This window comes from Emydura macquarii, unplaced genomic scaffold (genome assembly GCF_026122565.2).
Source record: "Emydura macquarii macquarii isolate MOO-44397 ecotype Brisbane River unplaced genomic scaffold, CSIRO-AGI_Emac_v2 contig_1477, whole genome shotgun sequence".
Taxonomy (NCBI): domain Eukaryota; kingdom Metazoa; phylum Chordata; order Testudines; family Chelidae; genus Emydura; species Emydura macquarii.
In genome coordinates this window covers 10767566-10785352 of record NW_027131614.1, presented here as the reverse complement: position 1 = coordinate 10785352, position 17787 = coordinate 10767566, and the positions used below count along the sequence as shown (strand labels likewise).

Here is a 17787-nt window from a genome sequence, read left to right as displayed (position 1 = left end):
TTGGAGTATTCCAACCGCTGTAACGTGCATGGGAAATGCACTCATTGGATCCAAGGTGTTGTGCGCATCTTTGACGGAAGTTTGGGGGATAAAAGGGGTAAATAAAGCAGTGCTACAGTCACCACTACGAAAACAATCTATGATATGATGCAAGGAAAAGAACTTGGGTATGCTACAATAAATGTATTATTTCAAACTTTAACGATTATAGAAACAGTGAAAAATTCTTCAAAACTAAAAAGAAAGAAGCCAGACCAGCGGCAGAGTGACAATTCACTGCCAACACAGTGATGTGACTCAAACTTGAGGTAGGCCCTGATTAGTCACAGGAGAATTACATCCTGCCCGTCTCTAAGAGAATAACTGATGTTAGGCCTTTGAGGAATCCCTACAGATGTACGTTTCTAAATGTTATTTTTTTAAAATAACTATTGTAGGGTAAATTAGCTGTGCCCTCTTGGACATAGATAACACTGCAGAAATCAGAGGTCCATGGAGAGGAAACACTATAGTTCCCAGGCCAATGTTGGTTAGATGAAAAGAGGAACCACTCACTTCTTCTGACTTTCAACATAGTGACCATTTTCTATGATACGGAAAGTCAAAAGCCATGACAGCTCAAGCATAACCCCCATACAGAAGAGCATATTGGTATTGTCCCAAATAGTTGATTGGAACCCATAAAAGCTTTAGTTTGGGGTCCTCACTATCTTAGACTCCCTTCGCAGTTGAGATGTTAAACTGAACAGCCTTTCCATATACATGTTAAAAACTATCAGGCTTTCAGTAATGGCTCCTAAGGGAGGGATTCATCTTCCTCCCCACTCCAATAGAGCTCAAGTCTGTGCACTTTCAGGACATGTTTCAGAGCCTACTTACCCAGGTATTGTCTGAGTGGAAGGGGAGTAGATGTCTCTTAATTTTGGCTTGTGGAAAGTAATTATTTGTGTTAATTGATCACCATGTGGCTAGAGTTCTGGATAGAGAGGTTTTATAAACAAATAAAATCTTCACATTAATAAAGAGAATTCCTTCAAAGGAAAGCTATTAGGTTGCTTACAAGTAACTGCAATTCTTTAAATTAGAGGTTTTCAACTTTTTTTTTTTTTTTTTTTTTTTAGAAACTGTACCCCTACAGTCTCAAGGTTTCACCTGAAGTACCCCTTCATGGTTTTCCCACCCAGCTCCAGTGGCGTACCCTGGATCTCTGGCACCCAGGGGCCAAGCCTGCCCTTCATGATATGCAGTGGGGATGGGTGGGTGCATGAGACTTATAGTTGCGTGTTATGAAGGGCTAGCCCAGCGTGCCCTGGCAGGCCAGCGCCCAGGGGCCTGGCTCCCACCTGAGAGGAATGCTGCAGCTGGCCGCCTCCCATCAGCTCTGAAGTGGAGCCCCCCCCCCCCCCCCCCCCCCAAAGCATAGAGCCCAGGGCAGTTGACCCAATCCTCTTGCGTGCCCCCTTCGATACTCTGAAGTTCCCCCAGGGGTACCCATACTCCTAGTTGAAAACCTCTGCTCTAAATATATTACTTTCCTCGGCTTCATTAATCTTCAAGTTCCCCAAACTGTCCCAGGAGCAAAGTGAAAAGGGTTGTGTACTGCATTTGGTCATGGGACCGCAAATAGGTTTAGTGATTTTAAAGTTTCAAGTTCACGTACAATTCAGATGGGACTAATTACTTTTTGGGGCTGACAAACTGTAGGAAGTCTACAGGAAGAACCAAGTGCTTTGAAAATTTAATAAAGCAGTCCAGCATTCTTTATCAGATTTCTAGTTTGCCCTCAAACTATTGAACATTTGTTATATGATCGTAGATCCACCTAGATCTGCTTTTAAAATACACATACACAAATAAGCGAAGAATGTGTTTAGGAAACTAGTGGAATGAACTTTTAACTCTTCTGGAGTGTGAAATAGCTTTGTTACAAAACATTGCATCACAAACTGGGATGGATTATTTGAAGATGAACTCCATTAGGACAATCACTCTATGGACTTTAGGTGCTCATGGTAGTTCATGAGTGTTCTGTATCTGTCCTTACATTCCCATTTTCTGTATACAGTACATTTTAAATCGAACTATAGAGAAAAGCTGGTTTTCAGGAAGCATGCTGACAAGAGAATAAACTTGCAAGAATGTATTAAAGAGGTGTCCAAATCCATATTAGATAGAACCAGAGTTTAGGATGGAAATGGGTACAACTTTCTCTTTATGGGATATCTGGAAACTGACAATTAAAATGGATTAAGTGTTAAGGTATACTGCAGCCTAAGCTCATAAATCACAGAGGACCCCATAGTTTTCTCTGCTCCGGTGTCAGCCATTCTGATCTTCCTGCTTAGACCCACAGGAACTATGGAAGCTAAAAGTGGATATCTTCTTGTACCTGATTTTGATTAGAAAATAGAGCAGAACAAGCAAACACAAATTACTTTTTTAGGGGAGGGGTGTAAATTTGTATTAACACATACAACTATAGATTTACTCCTAAAATGCCAGCCATATTTATAAGATAAGTTAGGGCAGACTTAGCAACCTCCTTTCCTCAAGCTTTGTAAATTCCAGATTACATCTGAAGAGACAAATAGAGAAATCATGATTTGGAAGTCAGAATTTTAAGCAACTGAGTTCTCTGAGCAAAGCAAAAAGGATCTTAACACATGAATTAAGAATGGGAGGCAGCAGATTGGATATAGCAGCATCTGCATCATGTAAAGTTTTGTCATCTAGATCAGAGTACTTTTGAAAAGACAACGGAGAGAAAACAAAGGAAATTATTTTTATAGTAAATGAGAAATGTATCCTTGAAGATGCTACTTGGCCTTTCCTAGTTACGACTCAACAGGTAGCTACTGCTAGCTTTCAGCCCATTGATTTAAAAAATTCAAGGATATTTAGAACAAATGGGTTCTGCCATTATCAGATAAGAAAATGACCACTCATCTGAAGTGAATTTGGAAATCCAGCACTTCTCAAAATTAAAAGCTTTCCGGGAATGTCTGTCAAGAGTGAGCAATGTTAGTAACCTGTGCTAGCAGACAAAGATACAAAAATCTTCAGAGTTCAACTTTGAAGCCAAAGTTTACACTTTAAAGTGTAAATCCCAATCTTTCTGTAAGGCCCTCAGAATTCACGGAATAGATTCTCTGGAAACCAGATGATAAATAAAAGGGGTTCATGCATCAGTAATCTGTGCCTGTGTTTCACTTCTGCTGACAGAGGATTCAACTCCTCAAAATTCCCCTGAGTGAAATTCTATAACCTGTGATCTGCAGATCACCACACTAGATGGTCATGCTAATCCCATCTGGTCTCAAGATCTATGGAAAGAAAGCTACTAGTACACTGAGAGCTCTCTTTTTCAGACTCCTCAGACAGCACCAACATGGCCAAGAGAGAGCAAACTCTCAGATGACAGATTTGGAACCACACGATTACTGCTTTTAAACATTCTTCCCCTTCTGACCTGAAGTACAATCTTAGAACAAGGCACCAAACTCAAAGCATGTCCTTGTGTTAAATATCAGACACAAAGCACGAATGGAGATTTTTACATTAACATTTATCACTTTCTGAACCCTGATCTTCCAGTTTCATGATCAGATGTGATGGAATACATTTGCTCTAGACAGCTTTTACATTTTTTATAACCAATACATGATGTAGCTATTTCCATAATATGACAAATTCCGAGGTATACAACCCCATAACAGGGCTACTACCGTAACAGGGCTATGTTTGTCCCCAGTTCCAAGCAGGAGTAGAAGCTGTTGAAGCAACTGCATCGAGAATTGAGAGTCATTTTATATGAAATTTACAATTCATGTCAAAATAGCTATACAACAGTACATTATTTCAGAGTGGAGAATTAAGTGCAGCCCAAATTTTATACCAGTATACAAAACGAAAAAATGTATAAGTAACTAAAGCAACCAAATAGGGGAAAAAAAAAAAAAAAAGAGATACTGAATACAGTCTTTATTGTTATTTTGTTGGGTCTCAGTTTAATATACTCACAATTTATAATTGTAAGTATTCTGTTTCGCTGAGCTTAATATATTTCTCTTAAGGGCTTCTATTTATCATTAAGCAATCTTAACAGTTGTTAGAAAATGAAAGCCTTTCTAACTAGCCATTTCATTTAAGGTTGAGCTATTAAGTAGGTTTTTCTGGAATGAAATGAGTAGGTCTTATACTTAATACAGACTGAAGAGATAGGAATGCAAATATTAACTGCAGATTTTCAACTGAAAATATACTTATTTGGAAAAACCCTCACACTTAAAACTATGAAAAAGAAGCAAAAACAGAAGTTACAGTGCTCTTAATGGTAGCAAAGATCACCAATAGTTCAGTTTTTAAAAACTCTGTAGCTTTTAAATATACATATGTATTTTTCATCCAAAAATATATATATGCAGTAAACTGAACCACTTCCCCAATAAGAGATGGGACCAAATTAAAACAATAAATAAAAAGAAAAGGAGGGAAAGTTTGCCACAACTTGATTCATTTGTCTAAACAAATTCCCTCCCCACAGAGCATTTAAATATCTTCTACGTTAAAAAGCTGACACATTAAAAAAAAAAAAAAAAAAGATGCAATCTAAAAATCAGAGACAAAATGAGTTTTCAAAGCGAGACTAAGATATGCACACTGTATAAGCAGATACAAGTTACTTGATTAATTTATAGTAGTGCTATGCAAATCACTTCTTTCTACAACATATTCTGTTTTCCACTTTTCAAGAGCTAAAGCTACATCAGAAAGATTTTGTTCCTTACAAGTATTTTATACAAGAGATTTCCAGCCAACATAGACAGTAAGACACTGCAATGTTTCCAATCAGTTAGATTTTGTTTTAATGACATGGGCATTTCTTGAAACGAAAGTAGCTATTACCTACAAAATAATGCACATTTTGATGGTCTTACAGATCCAGTACTGAGCTGCAAATCTGAATCAAAGTAATATACTGAACATTTGAGAATATCTAAAAACAGATATTAAGTTTTTTACTTCAATTTTGCAATACTTCTTGAAGAACTTGAAAAATGTGATGTTGCTGTAACAAGATATTACCAACATAATAAAAACTGGAAGGAATATAATACACTGTATCACTGATCCTCAGTAAGTGGAATTCTGATTAATATTTAATCACACTAAGTGTTTAAAAAAGTGTTCAAGGTTATTTAAAAAGTGTTATGGCCCCCTAAACAGTTGAAAACAGATAACCTTCCCACTCTTATTTAAAGTCAAAATGTTTTTTTTCTTTAAAAAAAAAAAGTCTCACAAAATAATAGCAATCAAAAAGCATGAATTGTATTTTTGTATCAGTAAGATCTCTAGTGCTGAAGAGCTTTCCATAGTAAAAAGCAGATTCTTTGGGGACATTAGTCAGTTAACTTAATAAAATTCGGTTTTACGATGATTTTTCCTTCCTGCTACGAGGCGAGTCTGCTCCATTTGAGGTTACTGTTCCATTTACTCCATTTTCTAGGAACAAGAAAGAAAATTGATGATTTCTCAAGCAGAATAAGATATGTCATGGTCTTTAAATAATTTCTAAGCCAACATGCAGCCTTTATATATTTTATTCTAACTTAAGTACTACTCAGGTAAATGCTGTCTTAAGATGCGATAATTGCAAATAGCTCGAAAGTGTTCCATGTAAAAAAAAAAAAAAAAGGTGTGTTTTACATAGTTTATAGAAAAGATTTTAAAATATATATTGATTTTGAGTTCTGAACACCTGAGTCAACTGAATTGCCTGTAACCAAGACATCCGGCTTTACAGATGAAGGCTTCTAAAGAGATAATCCAAATACAATTTTTTAGAAGCTCAAACCTTTCACTTTTTTGCAATATGTGGAAAATATAGAATACATGATATGGTGCAGAAAAGAGCTTTACTAGCACTCATCTGGGATGATTTACATAAATCACTCACGGATTCAACTCTCATAAGAAATGTATCCATTCCAAATTTATGTTAACAAAACACTTCTACCATACCACTACACATACATAATAATACAAACATGTATAATATACTGTATACATTAGTTATCTTTTTTCCTGACTTTCTCTGTAGACTTTCCTTCCATGTGAAGTGCCAATGGAAAGTTGCTGGCTTGTTAGTTTATAGTAAAGCAAAAGCCTATACATACATACATACAAATGCATTTTTAAACCCCTTAAAAAAACAATTTTGTGGCTAATTTATATCAGTACACAAAGGAACATCTGACACCTAGGAACTATGCCCTTGCAAGTTGTCATAATGACCTTTTAGAACAGAAATACTTATGAAACCTTAAATGTAGACAATGTAGCTCCTAAAAACAAACCCAAGATTTATCCAGCTCCCAAACCATCTCTATAATATCATTCTATAACAACAGGCTTTGGAAATTAAGCCATTTTAACCCTTCACTGTCCAATGATAGTTTCTTTAGGCTATGGATTTCTTAAACCTGTTGTACTCTTGCAGTCAAGTTAGATATCCTTCTGCGATGTAAACCATCATGGTAGACAACATCTCAAGTGTTTGAAGAGGCAGGCAAAGTGTCAGAGGGGCGTAAAATTTCTTTTCCTTGCCAAACTGCTTTCCACAACACTGCCACTAGTCTGGTACTCCCCTACATCAGTTCTGGCATGGTGAATCCTAAAAAGACCACTCTCACCACTGAAGTGGCCTTTCACTATTGCACCTAGAATACCCAACAGAATGGAGCAGCAGAAACATCACCACAGAACTGGGCATTCATGTGACCTCAAAGCTACCAACACCATGAAAACACCCAGGAACAGACGAGTGTCCAGTCCCAAAATCACATCCATAAATCTGACCTGTACAGCTGTCATCCACAACCAGCTCATGCTTCTGCTGAACTTGCATTCAACAAACCTATATCATTCCAATTTCAGATTAAACACTCAACTTTGCCTGCATTACAGTTAACTAGCTAGATCACTCTGTCCTACTGGTCCCCTATTGGCTTGCTCCTGGCTTTATCTGAAAGAAGTAAAACCAAGAAGAAAAAAAGGGACATGGGGTCATGCACTCTCACGCAGGGAGAAAAGAGCTGAGACCAACTCTCTGTACCACCAGGATCTCCCACACCACTTTCTGCCTTCTGCTCACACCAATACATCATCTAGCTACAACCCCACATCACCAAAGTCTCAATCTCACTACGTGTACATTTTAATTCATCTGGGTGTGACAGAGATAGCTGAAGCTGTTGGCAGGGGTGGGGTTTGGTGCACTCAAGCACATCTACTGAATATACACCCCTGCCATGCCTGAGCAGCTTTAGGTCTTCACAATGGAGATAAGGTTGTATATAATATCAACAGGAAGGGAAGACACTTTTAGTGAGGAGTTAAAGACACTTTTCCCTTTCATTTTTACTTCTCCTCCGATGGTTTTTCACACAGCAACAGGAAAGAGAAAAAAATTAAATGGGAAAAGTAGTTGTAAGCCCTCCAAAATTGGCAGCAGGCCTCAAAGTAGGCATAGTATCTAAAATTACTTTATTTTGTGAAAGACCAAAAATCAAGTTAAGTCTCTCTTTATGGAGTTCTCATGATATATGTATTTACCAATTTATGTTTGTGTGCTGTAACACCTATGCAACTCACCCAATTACACACAGCAGGGTACCACAACGATTTAAATCAAGGCGATTAAGTTGTTGATTTGTATTATGATTTAAATCACTATTTAAAAAAGTCATTAAGTCAGGTTGAGGCTTTGTAAAACTAATTAGATTACAGTTTAAATAAACTGAGGTTTTTTGTTTGATTTTTGTAAAATACTGATACTGGAAAAGTATCTTACTTGAATTTTATAAAACCATGACTGCTTCAGTGTTACCAGTGATAATTATTTAAACTTTCATTAGAATTATCTTTTTTTTTTTAAACAAACACACAGATTAAAATTTTCAAAATTAGGAGCCTAAAGTTAGGGTCCTCAGCAGCTTGGAAGCACAAGTCCCATTTACTTCAACCTGCAAACCCAGCTGGAAGAACCTGTTATTTGCTTAAACAAAAAGATATAATTAGAGAGCATAAAGTCTCACATCACACCAGAATTACAGAAATGGCAAACTTTTCACTTAAGCAAATTGTCTACATAACCAAAGAGGTGTAAATGTTAGTCCACACTAGTGTGTCGCACACTAACGGTCCTGTGTGGATTCTGCTGGCGTGCACCAGAAGTTCTCTTATGCCTGTTAACATAGTATTGTTTTGGGATGACGTTAAAAAGCATCAGGGAACTTCTAAAGCATGCCAGCAGAGTCCACATAAGCCAATTAGCATGCAACAAATTAGTGTGGATTAACATTTACATCCCTCTGGTGCAGACTAAAGCACTATGTAGACAAAGACTTAGTTAGTTTTAAAAGAAATTAAAGGATGATTACCCATATGCAATAATCCAGACCTGAGAGTGAGACAGGTAAAAGTAAACTGCAGTTCAGAAGTATCAGGCAAAGTCTTAAAACAGCCACATATTTTTAGATGTCCCTTTAATCTGGCAAAGTATAACACAACAGCTTAATTTTTAACAAGTCAGGCAGGTATTTGAGACTCACCTTTGAAATACTCAGGTAATTTTTATCTGCTATATTATTATATATTTGGTTTACAAATAGAGAACAATTTCAAAATTATTCCTCCTTTCTATCAACCACCAATATTTGTTTCAGTATGAAAAACAGAAACGTCTCATTTCACACAGCAAACACACAACAGCACTTTACCCAATTATGCCAACTATGTTTTTTATATTGGTTTAACTCTTTAATCTCTGTCTGCAGATACAAACCTCTCTCTTTTCTGGACGACTTCCCTTTAGTTGTTACAAATTTCTTTTTCAGTGACTGAGGCTGAGAAGAAGAATGTTCTCTCCACCTTCTAAGCTGGAAATTAATGAACTTCCACATTATAAAGGCTTGAGTTACACAGATTGATGCCAGTATGCTGATTCTATAAACAGATTAACACAGAACAGAGAGAGTCATGAATATGTACATCAGATGAAGGCATGTCCACAAGTTTGTCAAGTTTACCAAACAGTTAACAATCCTGAAGGTTTAAATTTGTCAAGAGAAGCTGTTTGCTCTCCTAAGTATATATAATTATCTCAGATGGATATATAATATCCCTCAGAAAGCAACTATTTTTTTTCCAACAGGCGACAAGTTACAAACTCTTCCCAGTAGGCAAACACTGATTTTTCTCATGCATTTTTTATGAGGCACAAGTCAGTCTGGGTCTGACTTTACTTCCTTATTTTTGATAACCATTAAGAGACAGATGTTAGCACAGATATGGAAACTGGATTTAGCAACAGAAGAGCAAAATTAGAGAGAGAAGCCTAGAGAGGGTGGAGATTGGCCAATGGTGTGCAAATATGGAAGCAGTAACAGCTTTGTGGCATGCTCTCTCCTTTCCCATGTTTGTCAGAAAAGTTCCTCAGATTACCAATGTGCTATGGTTGTGGGAAAGGTGCGGATAAGCACCTTACTCCCCATAAAACTGTGAAGTTATTCTATATGATAATGCTGCCCCTAGCAGCATTTCCTTTCTCCACAAACTGAAATTCTGAAAGATACAGGGTACATAATAACTGGCAGGGTATGACAAAAGCATGGTTCCTAACTGAGCCACATTACTGCAGATGAAAGAAACACCCACAACGAGCAGTGAAGACTCTCTAGGCCTTTGAACAAGTGCCCCTCCCTTTTTATTGGTGCCTTCAGAACTACAAGACTTCCCTGAAGATGCCACAGCTCATTTTCTTGGGTAAGGAAAGGAAAATGGGTGCTCTTTTCTTCTGCCTGCAACGGTGATCTGTAGGTAACTCCATGTGTTATAGCTTGATTTATTGGATCTTACAAGTTTTTTCTCAATAGGATGTAGCCATGGCTATTTTATATCTAGATGCCAATCCACAGATTTTAACAACATCCCATGATCGAAGAATCCAAAGCCCTCTCTCTGACACCACCTGCGTAACCACATATTTACTTCCGCAATGCGATGGTCCCTACCTGGGCCGTTTCCGTAAACAGAGAGGATGGACAAGAACACCACTTGCGCTTCAAACTCCTTTATCCATCTTCCCAGAGCCACATAGTCTGCAGTGATCTGCTCAAGGTCATTCTTGGCAGCGTCATTGGTGCCCACATGGAGACGTAGGAAGGGGTAGCAGTCTGAGGGCTTCATGAGTCTCAGCAGTCTCTCCATCACATCCTGAATCCTAGCTCCAAGGAAGCAGCACACTTCTCCAGTTTCCTGATCCGGACGGCAGATGGATGACTCCGTCCCCCTTAGGAGGGAGTCCCCGACCACCACCACCTTGCCTGTTTGATAGTCCTGAAAAGTTTGGCATGACAGACGTACTGCTCTTAGCTCCCTCACGTTGATATGTAGCAGTAGGTTTGACTGGGTCCATAGGCTCTGTGTCTTGAGATCGCCCAGGTGGGCCCCCCCCCAGCCCATGTCTGACGCGTCTGTGACCAGACACAAAGACAGCTGGTGCGACAGGAAAGGAAGACTAGCACATACCTGCTGAAGCTTATACCACCAGTCCAGAGAAACTAGAACTTTGGGGGGCAGAGACATTAACTTGTCTATGGCGTCGTGTACTGGGCGATATGCTGTGGCTAACCAGGCCTGCAGCAGCCTCAGTCATAGCCTTGCATGCTGAACCACAATCAGTGCATGCGGCCATATGTCCCAGTTGTTTTAAGCACTTTTGAGCTGTGGCAAAAGGATATTTTTTCAAGTTCTGTATCATGGATTTCATAGCCAGGAACGCCTTAGCCTGTCCAGAGTCCAGCGCAGCTCCAATTAATTCTATTGTGTGTGTGGGAACCAGGGTCGATTTCTGCTCATTGATCAGAAGACCCAGTCTGTTGAAGCTGGCCCTTATCACCATGAGGTACGCCTCCACCTGGGCCCTGGTGCACCCCTTGACCAGCCAATTGTCGAGGCAGGGAAACACCTAAGCTCTCTGCCTCCTTAAGAAGGCGGCGACTACCAACATGCATTTGGTGAACACCCAGGGTGCCGCCAACAGACCAACGGGCAGGACCGTGAACTGTAGATGTAGTTGATCAACTACAATGCGGAGAAACCTCCTGTGTCTTGACAAGGGCCACGTGAAAGTATGCATCTTTCATGTCAAGGGCGGCACACCAGTCTCCCGGATCCAGAAAGGAAATGATGGAGGCCAGGGAGATCATGCAGAACCTCACTTTCTTCACAAACTTGTTGAGGTTTTGCAGGCCGAGAATGGGACAAAGCCCCCCTTTGGCTTTCAGAATTAGAAAGTAATGGGAGTTAAACCCTTTTCCCCTCAGACCGTGAGGGACCTCTTCCGTTGCCCCTAGCCTTAGAAGCGACTGGACTTCTTGAAGAAGCAGATGCTCATGAGACGGGGTTCCCTGAAGAGGGACAGGGATGAGGGGGTGGGAAGGAAGCAGGGAAGAAAAACTACAGCGAGTACCCCAATTTTACCGTGTGCAAGACCCACTAGTCCGACATAATCTGGGACCACACATGGTAAAATTGGGATAAACCGTTTAGAAACAAGGGATGGGTTGGATCCGGGCCTATGACTGGAGTGTCATCTTCAGGCATACCCTCAAAAGATTTTTTTTGGGTCAGAGAACTGCCGCAACTGGACCTGATTCTGGCCAGAGGCATGGTTCCTCCTGCCATTTCTTCCCCTTCTACAGCTGCAGTTCTGTAGCTGTAGTCGGCTGGTAGAAGTGGGGCACGGGCTGCGGCTTGAACGGCTTCCTTTGAGATGCCAGAGTATGCAGACCCAAGGATTTCAGGATGGCTCGAGTCCTTCAGCCTCTGTAGCTTAAAGTCCGTCTGGGACAAGAATAAGGCTGGTCCTTCGAATGGGAGATCCTGGATGGTCATTTGGACCTCCTGATGGAGGCCCAAGACCTGCAGCCAAAAGCTTTCCTCATGGCCACCCCTGAAGACAGAGCGGGCTGCTGCATCCGTAGCATCCACTGCAGACTGGGGCAGAGGACTGGAGATCACCCTGCCCTCTTTAACCAAGGCAATGAACTTGGACTTGGAGTCCGGCTGCACCTTGTCCTTGAGCTTATCCTTTGACGCCCAGGAATTGTAGGCATACCTACTTAGAATCGCCGGTTGATCTGCGATCCTAATTTGGAGCACCCTCTCCCCAGTGGAATATACCTTCCGCATAGCCCCCTGCTGTCCTTGCCGCTCTTTTTTGATACCGGCAACCCTGGTGTAGGATGGGTATAAAAATGCTCATGTCCTTTAAATGGCAGGAAATATTCCCTCTCCATCTTCTTAGAAGGTGGTAGAGAGGCAAGGGTCTGCCACAAGGTCTTTGTGGTCTCTCTAATGGTTTCAATCAGTAGAAGGGCAACACTGGAAGGACCCTCCGGAACCAATATGTCCACCATCGGGTCCATGTCCTCAACCACCTCCTCAGCTTGGAGGCCTATGTTTTGAGCTACCCTGTGCAGAAGCTCCTGGTTTGCCCTGTTGTCGTCCGGGACAGAAGCCAGGGTAGCTCCCGCTACAGCCTCATCAGGGGATGAGGAGGACTTTCTCAGAGGCACTGCTGATTCATGCCCCTTGGTACTGGACGGATCACGCTGTGCCATCTCACTCCCTGCAGTGCCGGGCTCCCAGGGATCATCCAACTCAGTGCCCAGGTCCAAGACTTCTCCGGTGTCAGGTGGGATGCTCACCAAATGAGAAGGCTGGGGCCTGTATTCCAAAGCAAAGGAATAAGGCCTGCCCGACTGGGACCCCCGGGCCTGGTGATACGCCCAGGGATCCAGAATGGTCACTGCGGCAGCATCTGCCATTGGGGCGGTCAGTGTGCCATGGTGGGGAGGAGGAACATGGCCCCTCTACTCTTTGCCTACTCTGGTACTGGCTTCTCCAAGATGTAACGGACTCGGCCTCTGAGTCCGAGGAGGGCCTCTCCCTGCGTGGGGACCACGACGGTGCGGTGCTGGGGGGAGGAGGGGGGAGCAGGACCTGGCAATCCGCACTGGTTTGCCCTTGGATGGCACAGAGGTCTTCTTTGGTGCCGGGGCTTGCACTCACTCTCGCCTAGGCTGGGTTGGCAAGGTTGTCTCTTCTATCAGGTCCCTCACTGCCTCCAAAGTCTCAGGAGTGGAGGGGAGTTGCAAATCCTCCACCGAGGGAGATACTGGAGGAGTCGCTACAGGCACCGGACTCAACTAACCCATTCCTGGGGCCAGAGTTGACAGTGCCATGCCTTGTAGGATGGGGCTTAAGTGACCCACCACAGGTCTCACATTGCCCACTTCTCTTCCCAACGATCTTGCTGTCGGTAAGCAGCGCCACCAACCTCCTCTTCTTGTGTGGCACCGGGGAATGGGAACTGTGCCACTGTATTCCACATATGGAGGCCTTCGGTGCCAGAGAGGTATGTCAGTGCTGTGGCTCCTTAGTAGAGTCCTTACTACACAGCCCTTCTCTCACCGATGCCGGAGCACTCTGCACCAAGGTAGATTTACTGAGACCTTGTTCCACTGAGGTGTCCTTAGGACGAAGGCCCTCTTCCATCATCAGAAATTTAAGTCTTTTCCTTCTGGGTCCTCAGACAGAAGCTCCTACAAATTTTACAACACTCCCGCAGGTGCGACTCTCACAGGCACTTAAGGCAGGAGTAGCACAGGTCGTCCCTAGGCATAGGCTTCTTGTAGGACCCACAAGGCTTGAAGCCAGGCATGCCCAACCCCGGGGCGGGGAGAGGAGAACTGGAACTACCCGCTAATCAGGAGTACTATCCTCAGCTATACTAACTACTACTATTTACAGGTACTTAACAGAGAGAACAATAAAGTGTGAGTGTGAGTTTGTGTGTTGGGGTATAGGAGGGGGAAGGGGAAGAGAAATCACTTGCAAAGCAAGAGAAACTGGTTGTTCCAGTGACCCTCAGGGACTGTAAGAAGGAACTGAGGAGGACAGGATTGGCAGAGCCCTATATAGAGCATCATGGAGGCGCGACTCCAGAGGGCTCCACAGCCAACCCTACAGGTACTCTGGGGAAAAGCTTTCGGGTGGTCTGTGCACGCGGTGTGCACACACACCTACTTGGAATCAATATGAGCAAGCACTCGAAGAACCATCAACATTATGATCTATAGTAGTACAAGAATTCTTCAGTTAATTTTGCTATGGAGTAGGGCAAATGCCTTACCACTGTGTTACCAAAGTACTGGACTTGAGAATACTATGGGTTTTAAGTATATTAATAAATGCCCCCAGTCTAATATGAATACAAAACACTCCTTAGTATGCATGAAGTTATATCTGAAAACTATTTCAATGCACTGTACCTGATAGCCAGTATATTAAAATTTCCAGTAGTGAAATCCAGGTTCTGATTCTCTGCTCTAGCCAGGCCAAAGCCAACAGTGAGAACAGAGAGAATCAAAGTCAGAAGTCTTCCAAAAACAAAAAGACCCGCCCACAATGAAAACCTACAAAAAAAATGCCACAAGTCAATAAATATACATATTCATTATTTGGATTACACCACAAAACCATTAGTCTGACTGTTTATTTCCATTATGTGGGACTGTTTAGTTATAGAAAACCAACAAGGTTTCTTTAAAAATTAGGACTAATACTCAATATGAGATATTATTGTGAATTCCTTTCAATTTTTAAATGTTTACAAATTTACTAAATTAAAAAGTAAAATCATTCTTTCAATAAGGAAGTTGCTGCAATAATTGAGGTTTTGTTTTTTTTAAATTCCAGAAAACAAGTGGTGCTAAAGACTATCACCACATTTAAGATACATAAAGTTAAGTTATAAATAGTAGTGTTCTTTATGTTTATTTATAAAATTATATGTAAGTGAGAACACCATATTAGACATTACCCAACTTCAAAATGTTATCATAAGGGGTACAATGCTATAAAGTTGCTAATCTGGAGCTATTAATTTTGATGGTGAGCTAAAAGCTTTACAGGAAAAACAGTCAACTTCTGGCCTTTAACCTCCCTTTTCAACAGAGTGCAAGACATGTTATAAATCAAAAACCTTATTTCAGTTGAATTAAATATACCCCCATATTAGGGAAACAATTAAAGTGATACTTTTTAGCAGCTATGAATTTAAACAATTTCATTTGGAATTATGTCACGTTTACTGCAACTGCTACAACAAAGATCCCATTATAATTTTCTTGCATATATAAATATAAAGTATGTAATTAGGAACAGAATTTTGCAATATAAACAGTTGCTTGAGTAGGCAAATACGGTAATATGAAATTATTTGTGTTATAGCATACAATCAAGGAGTAGTACTCTACATTAGAAATACAGAAATCAAACTTTGGAAGAGTAAGCAAATTCTAACTGAACCCACTTTTTATTGTGGCCACTGTACAGCAGAAATATCAACTTCTTGTTGATCAACTGCATAAAGCTTGTGAGCCACTAAATAGTTTCTTTTTTTTAAACTTACGGTAAATACCTACCCTTTCTGATACTTTTCATTGCTGAAGTAAAAGAGGCGGGAGATGTGGAAGAGAAATTCAACAAAGTAATGCAATACCAGAAGAACAAGTCCAAGATGGGTCAAACTATCAAAACAAGAGCAAACCAAATATTGAAACATTTTATTAAATATTTATGGTAACAGATAAATCCAGTGAAATTTAGTTTAAAACTGACTTACTTTAAAAGATAAGCTCCAGCAATATGAAAAAGGTAAAGTCCAATGTAGACAAGCTGGCGAGGGATATCTTCCTAATAGACAGAAGAATGAATTAGTCTGTGAAACACAATGTTTTCATGTTTACTAATTTTAGAAGTTTCCTTTAGGCTTCTCAGACACCTTAACCCTTCCTTTTGTAACATTATAATGTCTCCCAAGACAACATTTGTTTGATTCTCTCAATTCCATACTAGTATCATTCAATAGTTTACCACTACCTAATCTGTGTGTTATCTTAGGCACCCACCAGAATAAGGAAGAATAAAAGGAAGAAAAACCAACTGTCAGTTAAAAATCAGAGATGTTTTCAGAGCAGCCAAAGTATTTGTCTTAAGGCAAATCCAAGAAATTATGCCTCTCCATTATATTTCACTTACATATCAAAATATACAAATATTTAACACACCAAAATTACTTATTATGGCATCCAAGGTTACCTGATTACAATTCTAAAAGTTTCTCTGCTCAGTTTTACTTTTTCTAGATATACTTAAAAAAACGTTTTAATAAATCAGCTCAAAAAGTTTCACATCTGAATGTAACGCTAAGGGTATGTCTATACTGACGGCGGCAAAGTCGCCGCTGCCAGATCGATCTTTCTGGATTGACTGAGCAGTCAGTGTAGACCCACTCAATCGATCAGGAAGTTAACTGAGTAAAACCACCCCCTCAAGTAGCGTAGTGCTGCATCAACTGGAACACAGTTCCCGTCGGTGCAGTGCAGTGCAGTGAAGACGGTGCGCAGAAGGGAAGCACTGCAGTCGACAAGAGTTACGCAAGTTACAGTTACAGGAGTTTGCGTAACTCCTGTTGACTGCTGCCGAATCTCCAGGTAAGTGTAGACCAGGGCTAAGAATGCATCTGTTTTAGAAATACAAGATCCTCAAGATGCTTCCATTTCAGGATTCCATCCTCCTATGTTGATCTGTATACTGGCAGCATAGCAAATTTTGTATAAGAAATGAAACCAGTATGTGTGCTGGCACTTGAGGTTAAGCGTTTAGCTGATTCCATTTTGATGATACCACATGGAAGCTAAATAGTAGAGAGGAAGAGACTGAACAGGCATGAGGAAGAGATAAAAATAAGAGTAGGGCCAGAGACAGTGAAAGCAGATAAGAGTGCATTTTAAGAATAGATTTATAAATGGAGTGTAATAAAAGTCCAGGCTTTAAAGTGCTACACACGATGTACAAGCCACAGACAACATTTCAGAGAACCCCTACATTTTTGGATGTGCTCTCTCTACAGACTGGGTCAAGTATATCAGTTTTCCCTTGCATGCACGCACTATATATATGAGAGCGCGTGTGCGCATGCATCCAACAAGAGCTACTTTACACAGCTCTGTATTCTCATTTCAAATCAAGTTAGCATGTGCAAATCTGTGCACCTGCCAAAACACCTACTGATACAAAAATCTAGACAGGCATTTTGAAGACCCATGCTCTTAATACATTGTAGGTAGAACTTCTGCAAGCTAGAATTCTAGATCTGATACCTGCCCAGCAATGAAATAGCATGTCCTGCCTGCTTAATAAGTGTCACCATCCTCTTTAAATGACAGCTGCTGTCTGAAGTGAAAGGTGAAAAGTTAGATGAATGCAGAAAGAATATATTTCAAGCTCTGCAAAGAAGAAGAGTGAGGCTCTATAACAGGGGTGGGGAACCTTTTTTATGTCAAGGGCCTTTTCGGCGGCGGGGGAGAATTCGGCGGCGGGGTTCCGTGGGGGTGGGGGACAGTGCCTGCTGCCGAAGTCCCCCGCCGCCGAAAAGAGACAAACGGTGGCAGGGTTTCGGCGGCGCGCAGTGCACCGCCCCCATGGAACCACGCCGCCGCCGTGAAACCACGCCGCCGCCGAATTACCCCCCGCCGTCAGGTCCAGAACAAATGATTTTGCGGGCCTTATACGGCCCGCCGCGGGCCGGACCAAATCATTTCGCGGGCCGGACGTTCCCCACCCCTGCTCTATAATGTCAGAAAATAAGAATTA

General features: G+C 41.2%; 1 protein-coding gene across 1 annotated transcript in view; it reads right to left on the bottom strand.

Annotated features, from left to right (window-relative positions):
- Positions 1 to 3546: 3546 nt before the first annotated feature.
- TRAM1 (translocation associated membrane protein 1) overlaps positions 3547 to 17787 on the bottom strand; it is a 28576-nt gene continuing 14335 nt past the window's right edge. The window contains exons 7-11 of the mRNA XM_067553630.1: positions 15755 to 15825; positions 15555 to 15659; positions 14400 to 14543; positions 8846 to 9006; positions 3547 to 5502 (exon numbers count right to left, since the gene is read on the bottom strand). Of these exons, the coding sequence (XP_067409731.1) occupies positions 5429 to 5502; positions 8846 to 9006; positions 14400 to 14543; positions 15555 to 15659; positions 15755 to 15825 (555 nt within the window). The 3' untranslated portion in view covers positions 3547 to 5428. The remainder of the gene's footprint in view (positions 5503 to 8845; positions 9007 to 14399; positions 14544 to 15554; positions 15660 to 15754; positions 15826 to 17787) is intronic.